Consider the following 12072-nt stretch of genomic DNA (forward strand, 5'->3'; position numbering starts at 1 on the left):
TGGTTCGGACTGAAAACGGGCGTGGGGAGAGGGCGGCGGTGAAAGCGTGCGCAGTGTGAGGTAGCTGATGGGCAAAGCTGCTGTATGGGGCGGAAAAAAGTAGGGGAAAAGCGGCACAACCTCCTTCCTGTCTGCATTCCATATCGCAAAATTTATTTCTCTACGCTCTGTTTTCTTTGTTCCATGTAGATTGTGGAGGAGGTGACAGAATGTTGACTACTGCAGCAAATCCTTCATGTGCGGCAGTTCTTAAGTTCAGTGCCCTTAAAAAGAATACACAACTTCCCCGAGTCCGGCAATTTTAGTGGCAGTTCTCTTGGCTTGAAGTGTAATTTATCACTTTTAGATGGTAGAAAAAAACATTTTGGAGAGGCCATGTAAGATGGCACTTTTCTTCCTCGAAAGCTTTAGTGCCAGTCTTCCAGAGGCTTCACAAAGGTTACCTGAGTTTTAGCCTTTTCCAGATTTGCATACCCAGCTAGTATTAAACACAACACAAATGTAACGGGGATTATATTTCGTTATTCTGGTGGCTGATGGACTCGTGGTGGTTTTGGTAATGTTTGTCTCTGAGACCACACGGTTAAACGAGGGTACTTGTAACGTGGGAAAAGTGTGGCAGCTTAAGGGATCTGACCATAAATATTTCAAGCTCAAAGGCATTGTTTTTATAGAGGTGGTATAAGTGAAGTTTGGAAATGAAGGGGCAAGCAGCATTTAGCCTTTAGTTTCAAACAAATGAAAAAAATCACTATAAACATGTAACTTTTCATAAAATGCCCTGGTGGTACAACAGCATCAGAGATCACAGCACTGTATGACCAGGCAGGGCAGCCATGAAGAAGAGCCTTCAGCCTAGAGGTTATATCCCTGCTGGAGTGGTTATAAAGCCCAGTATGAGCTAAATGACACATATGTCTTCACAGAGTTGCCACAACAAGGTCTAACTGTATCTTCCAGTTTAAACTAGATTGGCAACGAAAATGTGTCTTCCTCCCACTCTTGCTAAAAAACATTTACTGTTTTGACCTTTCTAGTAGCCTTCCTTGCTTCTCACTCCACTGAAAAAAACAGGAAGCTGCAGGAATAATCATTCATTATCCTTTTTTTCCCATAACATGTTCATTTTTCTGTTTTCTCTTTGAGTATCTTAGCCTGAGTTCCAGGACTGATTATGGGTTAAAGCATGAATGCTTCAGAGCACTGAAAATTAAAATGGGATGAAAGAGAGTTAAAACAGAGTTTGCAGTACCTTTGTAGCTGCCTATCACGGTCTAACTTTCCGAGCTGAAAGAAACTTTTATATCCTGATGAGAAAACTTACTTTAGGACATTATAAAACATCCCACTGCTGTCTTGTACATACTTGGCCATTGCCAAAACACATAAAATCGTAGAATGGCCTAAGCTGGAAGGGACCTTGGAAATCATTTTAATCCAACCTCCCTGCCTCCAGGGATGCCACCTCTCGACTAGATCAGGCAACTCATGGGGACCGAACGGGAATCCAACCCATGACCTTAGCATTGTTAGCGCTACGCTCAACTGACTGAGCTACCCGGCCCCCTAACTTACAGTGGTAATAATTAAGTGTGCACTCATCCTAAAAGTAACAGTAAATAATTATCTTGAACCTATGATATAGGTTATTTAAAATTGTAATAGGAATGTGTATGTTTGGGAAAAAAAAAAAAGCAGGTCTTGCTTTTGTTTGAAATCAGTGTAGGAGAGTAGCTGGTTACATTAAGGAGGTGTTTGCCTTTACTTCCTAGAGTAGCTTGAATTGAACTATTGAGTGTTTGTTGCAGAAGAGAGAAGAGGTATTTTTAGAAGAAAAGTCATAGAAGTATTTCATAGGAGGCTTTTGCAGTTACTGGCCAGTAGTCTTGCCTCTGAGTACTCTTGAGTCTGAACAAATGCTGTTCAGCATTACCTGGAAAAGTGTCACAAAGCTTGGAATGTAGTTGGGCAAATGTTACATTCTAACCCTTTGACTTTCCTTAGTGAGGCTGTTCCGGAAAGTATTGTTTCCATTATGTTCCCCATAAAGTTTTCACAGTTTCTAAATTTCTGAGGTGTTAAAAAGTGGAGATTTATTTATTTATTTATTTATTTATTTATTCTCCAGGTATTTCATTTTCTTGCAGAGACTGACCACACCACGGTGATACAGGTCTATTGCTCCCTATGCTGTGTTGTGGTTGTGTATGATTGCCTTGTGCAAATGATGGCTTGTCAAATAGCACACTGTCTTTCAGTGCAGCATGGCACTAATGCTAAAAATATTTACAACTGTTAATAATTTTCTTACAAAAGTTGCAACTTAGTTTTGCATGGTCTGCAATTTTTTAATTTCATTTTGCTACTCCTCAATACAAAATTAACAGGCAAAGGATAGACATGTTTTTGTCTCTGCTAACTACTGCAAGTGTTTGCAGAGTGCTGCAGGAGTAATCCTGGCTCTGGTCTGGCCCTGGGAGAATAGCTCTATTGTTATGGTCACATTTTAAGATAGTATCAGTATGTTACAGAACTAGTTTTTGTAGAAGTACACAAGGAGAGAAATAGAGGCCCTCACAATCTTTTTGATTTCATGAATTTTTTATCTAAGATTATGTCAAATATGCTAACTGCTGTTATTAAAAGTAACTTAAAATGTATTTACAGGTATTTAAAACTATATATGTATATGTGTGCGTATATATATTTTGTGTCTTCCAGAGTATCTGTTGATTAGTGTCAAAGATTTAATTGCTGTTTGCTTTTGCTGATCCTCAGGCCAGCAGAGTTGAAGAAATTGCCAGTGTTTCTTTCTGTAGAGGAAGCTTTAGTGAATTGCGTACTTGCAGATTTATAAATGCAATGGGGTTCTGTGGATATTGTTGAGGGTCTAATTGAGTTAGCTACAATTCAGTATTGTGTGAGAAAGACTCTCATTTCAGAATGGAGACTGAGTTTGTAGCACTGGAATAAGAGAAAGGCAAAATCCAGCATACTTTTGAAACTTATTCAATGAGGCATCCTTAAAAAGGGAGTATTGGTTTATCATTTCTATTAGTTTACATTGAAAGTGTAAAGACTTTTGTTGAAATAAATCCATTGTTCTCAATTAAAGCAATCATCTCTGAAATTTAATTACCTTCTCTAATTCTATCTGCAAGGCTCACATGGTATTGTTTTAACAGACAATGACATTCCATTGTTTCTAATACACATAGTAAAATTTTTTCTTTATTTTCTGTCTTCTTCCTGTTTTCACATAGCAAAGTCTGGGGGGACACAGGGATTATCCATTCTTTAATGAGTAAACTATGGCAAAGTTAATAATTACGCTACTGCGACTACTGTGTTTCTGACCTAGGTCTGTGGGTTGCATGTTTTTCCTTTGCATGTTGCAGTAATTTTGACAATGTCATCCAATGTATGTGTTCAAAAATACATTCTGAAAGTAGTTGCCTGAAATATCAGCTCTTACTTCCTTTTTTATAGGTATTGATTAGCAGGGCATATTTTCTCTAGTCAGTGATTGATCTGTTACTCAACACAGAGTGTCCTTTCTAGTTGTCTGTTTTCTGCAGTGGTAGATATTTGATGTTTGCCAGGTCACTGTGGCAAAACTTAGTATAGTTATATAAAGTGCATAGACCTGCCTCTCCAGTGTGACTGGTAATCTTAATTATCTCAGTTTAAAAATACCTGATTTGAAACACTTGAAAATGGATACCAGTTTTAAAGCTGTGTGACATTTTAAAAATTGGACTCCCTTTCTATTCTAAATTGACAACTGTAATAACAATTTTTACTACACAAATACATTTTCACAACTCTAACAGAGACTGTGAACCTTGAATTGCATTTAGTCTTAATTGTCATTCAAGGTAAAGATCAGTGCTGTCAAATAGAAGAAACCTTCTAGATGACATTCAGTAACATTTTGCAGCCTTATCAGTTAAAAAGTTTCATCCTGTATGCTTACAAATGTGAGAAGGTAATAATTTACTAGAACTTATTTCAGTGAAACAATATCACAGAAAGGAAAAGAAGAGGATCTTTTAAAATAGCTGAGTCATTTGTAGAAACTCATTCCTGGAATCTGTAGGTTTTTTCAGGTCACTTATTTGTTATCCAGGCATGATTTTTGCTTCACGGAACTTGTGTTGCCTTGGCATTAGAACACACCAACTACGAACAGATTTGATTTCCAGATCCATCAAACTTTCAGCCCCTGCAGTAAGTATTCCTTCAACTTCATAGTTAAAAGTATTTTGTGCAAATATTTCATCATGCTAGCATAACAGAATTTGGCAATTATTGCTTTATATATCCTTTTCAGTCTTTAAAGTCACATCTAGCACATATCAGGCCAGAAAGATTGCCTAGCTACTAGGGCCCTAGAGCTTGAGATACAGGAGACAGGATAAATCCTAGCTTTATCACAGAATTTTGGTAGGAGAATTGTTTATTTTTTGAATTAAAGTAACTTTTCATTAAAGTTTTCCTTTAATGAAATGAGAGGGGTGGTTCTTCTTGATGCTGCAATAACAAGGGATACGTAGGTATCTCAAACTTAATTTTACACAGAATCTTCTCATTATCCCAGTTTAACTGCTTCTAAGGTTGTGTAACTTCTTTTTAAGTCTGCCGGTTTTGTTAAGAGAAAACAGCTTTACAACATGTAGGTGATTGAAGGTCACACTCTGTATTGCATATGGAACACTGGAATGTCAGAACAGGCGTTCGTCTAGTCAGCAACTTGGGTCAACCAAGGCACATGTCAGATTCTTCAAAACAGATGCTCAAACCATTGTAGCGTATTTTGCCCAGGTCAGAAGTTTCTATTAGTGTGCAAGCTGCTTTGACAGCCAGCTTTTGCCTGAGTCAGTTTTTCATATGCTGTAAGTATTTGTATTCTATTAAATGGAGCTGGATATTCTCACTAAACAAGCTGAAACAAATCTAATGCTTTTTTTTCGTTTTTTGATTGTTTTAAAGATCTTGACTTCAGTTGTAGCTTTTGATATTGAATTCCACAATTTATGCATCATGTAGAAGTGTTTGCTTCTATCATTATTAAACATGTTGCCATTCAGTTTATCCACAAATTTCTTTGTGTTGGGAAGAAAGATAAATATGAGCAACAGCTGACTTACTATCAGCCGTTTTCCGTGATAGGAAGTGCTAGGGAAAGCAGGAGGTCAGAGTTAAAGCCTGATGAGGACATACCTCTACTGCTTAACCCCAGTCTTCCACTCACAAAAATCCTAGCCCTGTGCCTAGAAATGGTTTGAAGATTGTTAAGTGATGACATAGCTGGACTAAAAAAAAAAAGTCTTAAAAATTCTTGTGACATTCTGGATGAGAGAATGCTGCTTAAGGTGTCATTTAAAAATGTTGGTTCGCTTTCTTAGAGGAACAGGGTGGACCTCATTGCCATTGATTGAAATTTGAAACTTGGAGTGTAATGATAACACAGACATCTTCTCAGAATGCAGTAGCTAGAGTATGTCTTGAATCTTTCAGGCAATAACAATGACTAGTAGTGGTACAAGTCACTAAAATCAGTAGTCTGACTCGAAGAAACAAGAGTGTCTGGAGTACTGAGGGACTATATAATAACTATGTAATTTGTTTCTAGTATCAAGCTGGAAAAAAGATAGAAGTGATTTGCACTTTTTTTTGTTTGCATGTAGAAATACATTTGTTTTTTCCCCCTAACTTTCTAGTTTCTTTTAAGGTTAAAAATACTACAACTATCAATAAGTCTTTCTCTGCCTTTATAGAGAATATTAGTTGAAAGTCTATTGTAAAGCAGTTTTTCCAAGACCTTAACTGAAGGTCTCAATATACAGCAAAAACGTGTTCTAATGTGGATTTGCTATGCTATAAGTAACTACTTTAAAGTTCTAGAAGTCTGACTGAAAATAGGAAATGTCTTTGCCATTCTCCTCTTACCCATCAATTTAATAAATAAAATTACATTGAAAACACATGCTGTCCAAACTGGATTGACAGGAATTGGGGCAATCTTTAAGTTGTTAGTGTATCATAGGAAAGAAAAAGAATGTATGTACCCTATTTTCATTTTTTTTAGGTCATCTTTTAAAGCTATTGAGCTAAATTATGCCTGTGCTCAATCCTTGCTGAAAGTTTGGTGGCTTTAGATAATGACAAATGAGAATTTAGGACATTTTGGTGTATTTTCTTGTTAGTCTGAATTCAAGCTATTATAGAAGCTTTAATGAAAGAACATGTCTGTAATTTTGCGTAACTACTGAATTCAGCTGGCAATGGTATATTTGAGAAAGCATGAAGAAGGGTTTGTCATGCAGAAGCCAACAATACAGCACTTTGTCTTTCTTAACAAAACCCTTCTGTCTATGTATTTTGATCTTGCAGACAATGGCCTTCAGACACAAAAACACAAAACGAATTGAAGGCCTTGATAGCAATGTGTGGTAAGTAAAAGGAAAATATCTGCAAATTTCAGAAAATGTCTTTGACTGATACATTTTCTTCCCAAATTCATAATTATTGCCAGTAAGAAGATATATAGCATTTAACAGAACACCTTTCATGCCTTTAACAGAGTCCGGTTCACTGCTTCCTTCAGGTGCCAAATACAAGGGTAAAGCGTACCTGAAGGGAGGAAAAAACATTTGTCCAAGAATCTTAATTTTTGCATCTGGCAGGCTACTAGGAACAGTTATACCACTCTGAGGTGGCTGGATAGTTTAAATGACACCTTTACTGAACTCAATCTAGCCCTTGAATTAGCCCTTAAATCATTTAATGAGCTCTAATGTGTTCTAGTAAGGTCTGCTTCATTTTGCAGAGAGGGTGGCGTTCCATTTCTGCCCTTATCCAGAGTTACTATGTGTTTGCACATGCACGCGTTTGAGCACAGTTCTGCTGACAGGAAAGTTATTCTGTGGATATCGGAAGTCAACCTTTTTATTGAGTTCTCTCTGACTCCTGTGGTTACTTACCAAAGTCCCAGTCGCTACCTTTCCACGTGAGCACTCAGCTTAAAGCTGCTTCCACTGCTGTGAAGTTGGCAAAACACTTTTCTTTTTCTTCTTTTAATGCTAGTGAAGAAAAAGATAATTTTATCTGATATATTAATATTAAGATGTATTTTTCTCTTTAGGGTTGAATTTACAAAGGTGGCAGCAGATCCCTCAATTGTTAATCTTGGTCAAGGTCTTCCTGATATATCCCCTCCTAGCTATGTTAAAGAAGAGCTGTCAAAGGCAGCAGCAGTTGACAGACTGAACCAGTACACACGAGGCTTTGTAAGTACTTTGGAACTTGAGGACCCAAGGTCAGTGGAGAACATGGTGCAGGAAAAAAAAATGACTTTGCTTTACATTGGTTTTATCTGTAGGTCATACTGTTACATCCCAAATTGTTGAACTATTAGCCTTAACTGTTACTAATTAACATCCTCTGCATAGGCTTCAAGGCAGAGTCCTTCAGCAAGAGCAAAATGGTAGAACACGACTGGAATAGATTGTCATTGAAGAGTCAATCTACAGTTTAAAGAGTGTAAATTATACATTTACCTCTGATTTTGATCAGTGTAAATATGAATCGGATACGATAATGGTAGAATTTGAAAGAAATATTTTATACATTTGAGACAGGGCCTCTAGGATCAAGAAAAGATTTACCCATAGATTTCAGTGGGGATTAGGAAGTGATGAAAATAGATTTATTTTTTTATGCCCCTGGGACATAGTCACCACCCATTCTGCAAGTTGATTTGTAGAGTTTATGTCTTGACGTGGGTGTGAGTGTGTGGAATTTATCATTGTCCCAGGCAGGATGTTCAAATGGACTATTATTATTTTAGTATAGCCACTTCCTTGTTTGGTTTGTCTTTCTTCTGTTTTGTGGTGAAGATAGGCCTTATTGCTCAACTGAGAATCACGTGTCAGGATGGTAAGGAGTCTAATATTTTTCTAGATGACCGTGTTCACCATGTCGTCAATAGTGACAGAAAAACACTGTATAGCCTTGTAGACCAGTAATGACTGTAGTCTCATTCCATCCTTCTTTGGGTCATTTTGTTTAATCACCTTTAGCTGGGTGAAAAGAGTCTCTGCAAGTACCAGAGATATGTAAAAGCTCTCTCTCTATATATATAAACCTGAAAGTATGAAACAATTATTTTGTGTCGCACACACGCAAAAGATGGCTGGGATTTAGTGAACTTCTTGGCTAAGCAATTAATATGTTCATCGCCAATTTTCTATCTTCAACTTTTGCAGTTCAAAGGTTTTTGAGCCCAAGTATTTGTGGTAGCAAATATGGAAGAGATGAGTAGGAATGATGCACGTCCATCTGATAATGGAGCCGTTGTCTCAGCACTCTGCGGCGCTTATGCCTCTTGTTGGCTGTGGGGCTGTGGCCTGTAGAGTGGCTCAACGTGACTTGGGTGGTGCAACATTCCCGTGTAGCTGACACACTTACGGCAAGAAATGGCTTTCACTTGAATCAACAATGACTTATGAGCTTTAATTGATGATAATGTTTTTGTTTACAGATGGGTTCAGGATTTTATGCCTTATGTATAGAGGTACACTGTTCAATATCTTAGAGGAGGATTTTTGTTAGAATTGTGCCTTATTCTTTCTGTATCTTATATGATCGTCACTGTATATTTGTTTTCTTGTTCTTTGCACATTTTGAGAAGAGTATGTTAACCGCCATGTCCCTGTAGGGGACACAGATGGTGAATGGTGCTCCGAGATTTGGGATGATTGTATGAATCATCATTCTGATCACAAGTGCTATTTGTCAGCAGTATATAAACAATAAAAAGATTCCCCTTACACCAAATAATTTTTAGTTGAAAGATAAGAAAGGAAACAGAAGGAGCTTAAGATAGAAATATGGGCAGGTGGGAAAGAGAGTCTAAAGGACGAGAGGAAGAATTGGTGTCAGAGTATTCCCTTCTGTCCTCCTGTCTCTTGTCCTAACTCTCCTATAGGGTGCCTGGAGCTATCCTGAGATGTGATAATAAGACAGAAATTAAAAAGCATCAGCTATACAAAAAGAATTTCCTAGTAGGTACAAATAAATTGAAGCCACTTTTCTTCCTTAATGTGCGAACACTCTAAACCATGCTGCCTGTTATCATCCATTAACACTGAGGGGTCATCTTGTGGTTTTCTATTTCAGAATGTATTATTTTTGATATATGTGGTAAAAGAACAAACATAGGCTTTGTACATGGTCAGGAACACACGTCTCTTGCATTTGTTTGCTTTGAATAGGGACATCCATCGCTGGTGAAAGTCTTGTCTCAAGTGTATGAAAGAATTTGTGGAAAAAAGATTGATCCTCTCACAGATATCCTGGTGACCGTGGGAGCTTATGGATCTCTCTTTAGTACAATACAGGCATTAATTGAAGAGGGAGATGAAGTAAGTTTTTCTTTGAAGTGTTACTTATGGTCACTGAAATGAGAAATTGCCTAGGTTTTATTAATCTACTTTTAAATATGGGGCTTTTAATGTTGGGGCTTCTTTCTGATCTCCATTAATTTGATTTGTTACAGCTGCACATCCTATTGTTCACCAACTTACAAACCCCTTTATTTCATACTTACAGTACCCATAGCAGTTTCTTTATCACTGTTACTGTTAGGTGACACAATACACACTGATTTCTTATTTGAGAAAATTTGTGGTCTGTTGTCTGCAACAGAAGACTAAGGGTGGCTCAAAGTGTTGTCGGTGTTTGAATAACTGTTGTGTATCAAGATCTGGTTTGGACCGTTGTGTGGTAGCAGCATAGCTAGCAGAAAACCAGGAAAGTCCTTTAAAGAAAGAATTGTTGGTTTTCTGTTACTAGCTGTGATGATTCATCCCTTCATTACTGATACTTGCTTTTTTGACAATAATATCCAAGTAATTTTGGGGAGATATTTGTACCTGTAGCGGATATGAACTTTTTATACTCTTATGCATTTTGCTTTCAGTGTTTTGTTGGTTTCACTTGTATAATGTATTCTCATCTGTGCCTTTTCTTCCTTTTCTGTTGCTCTGATGCTCACTTCTCTTTTTCTAATAGTTTTCTGCCTTTGGGGATTTTTTTTGTTGTTTTCCTGTTGTCTAGCTTCTATGCAGTTTTGCTTGAATTTGTCCTCTTTTTTCTACCTGAAAAGTTGCTTCCGGTAAAATTTAAAGATTTAAGTTGTTCTGAGATTTCTAGATACTTGGAAATGCTGGAATTTCATGGACAGAAGAAGTAAGGCAGCTGTGCTGTGATTCAACAGTTTGCTGTCTCCCATCTTTGCCTTGCACCATCATAGCACGACCCAGACATTCTTAATATTATCTGTTAATAATTGTAATATGTAACTATAGAAGAACAGCTTGTGTGTGTTGTCAGAAATCAGTAGTGTTTATCATAGTTAGACTGAGGGCATTGTTATATGATGCTTTAAAAGGAGGAATATTCTACAATGTTAGATCAGGATGGAGGGCCAGAAATGTTATCAAGTTATGCCACTAAAGTAAATCTGGAAATGTGGTGGTATCACACATGGTAAGTTTTCTGTTTCTGATACTGATTGTAATTTCAGGTAATAATCATAGAGCCATTTTATGACTGTTATGAACCAATGGTAAAGATGGCGGGTGCGAAGCCTGTTTTTATCCCGCTGAGATATGTGAGTAGCTTTAAAAAATTTGTTTATCATATGAAGTTTCTCATCCATACTCAATATGGTTTGATGAACACCTTCTAAACAATGCTTTTCTGTGTAGTTTTTTGTAATACCCAATTATATAAAAAATGAGATAGATTGTTATAAGTCTGAGACAATGATAATCAAAAGCAGAATAATTTATTAGTGTTGGAGAAGGTGGGACAATGTTTCTCATGTATTTTAGTTTGTGTATTCTGAAAGCTGATCAAAATTCCCTTTTTGGATGTCATCAGAAAACGTTTTCAGTGCTATTTCTGTATCTGCTTGTTTTCAAAAGATTTTATTTCTGATCCCTTCAACTACTCCTATAATGACAAAATATAATTCCTTTCCCAAAATCTGCTTACTAAATAAGGAGCAGTAGACATATTTGCTATACATACGAGAATTACTATTTCCTTTATTGGTGAAAAGGAATCATTTTGGTATGGGTTAATCTTCAGATTGGTACTGCTGGCATTATGCTGGCAGCTTGCAAGGATTGTTCTGGATGCAAAGTGTTGATCCTGTTAGCATTGCCTTAGGTGACTGGCTGCCTTGCTTGGGGAGGCCTGAGGGGCTCTTTAGGCAGGACTTGCGTGAAATTGGAGCAGCACAGAGCGAGAAAACCACTAGGACTGCAGTGACGATGGATAAGAACGTTACTCTGGATGCCCTCCTTCTAGAGGCATTTTGAATGACGGGGTTCCTCCAAGTATTTTCTGTTTCACACCTTTGTTTTTAGACTGGCCCTCTCCCAGTAACGTGCAGATGTCAGAAAGTTTGTGTGGACATGCTCTTTGTTCTCTGTAACAACTGCCCAAAATTTCTGTTGTCCTCATGTAATACCACAGTGACTCCAGAGCCTCTGTAGTGCTGATTTTTAGCTGTTTGGCTGTTTTCATGTGGATAAGGAGGAAGAGACCTTGAATCTTTGTGGTGGTGACCAATTGTTCCAGCCAAGCATGCATGTTCTAGAGTCTGAGAAGGCCATAAACTCTCCTGTCATGTGACTGGGCTTCCTGCATTACACACTGTTATAATCAGCGTGTGTGTAACCAGATCCTGGAAACTAGTTCCTGGGGAGGCTTTAAGGCAGATGTGGGCCAGACAGGACAGCCACCGTCATAATAATTTACCTTACTCTTAGCCTTTCTGCCCATTCCTAGAAGTGCCTTCTCCCAGGAGAGCAGGACAGATTGGATAGGTTGTCAAGTATGGTTACAAAAGTATCCAAGTGTGTTAAGTTGGGCATCTCTGCTTAGTCTGTAAAATGTTGTATTCAAATAATGCATAAATTTATTGTTTTGTTTTGTTTTTTAAGAAAAATCATGGAAACTCTGCATCTAGTGCTGAGTGGGTCCTAGATCCTGCTG

At 37.6% G+C, this 12072-nt stretch overlaps 1 protein-coding gene across 1 annotated transcript in view; it reads left to right on the forward strand.

The window, feature by feature from the left end:
* The first annotated feature begins 4131 nt into the window (after positions 1-4131).
* Positions 4132-12072, forward strand: part of CCBL2 (cysteine conjugate-beta lyase 2) — an 18028-nt gene continuing 10087 nt past the window's right edge. Inside the window, 6 exon segments of the mRNA XM_009865052.1 lie at positions 4132-4230; positions 6397-6455; positions 7148-7292; positions 9279-9428; positions 10592-10678; positions 12021-12071. Coding sequence (XP_009863354.1) covers positions 4132-4230; positions 6397-6455; positions 7148-7292; positions 9279-9428; positions 10592-10678; positions 12021-12071 — 591 coding nt within the window.

Source organism: Apaloderma vittatum, unplaced genomic scaffold, assembly GCF_000703405.1.
Source record: "Apaloderma vittatum isolate BGI_N311 unplaced genomic scaffold, ASM70340v1 scaffold23112, whole genome shotgun sequence".
Lineage (NCBI taxonomy): Eukaryota > Metazoa > Chordata > Aves > Trogoniformes > Trogonidae > Apaloderma > Apaloderma vittatum.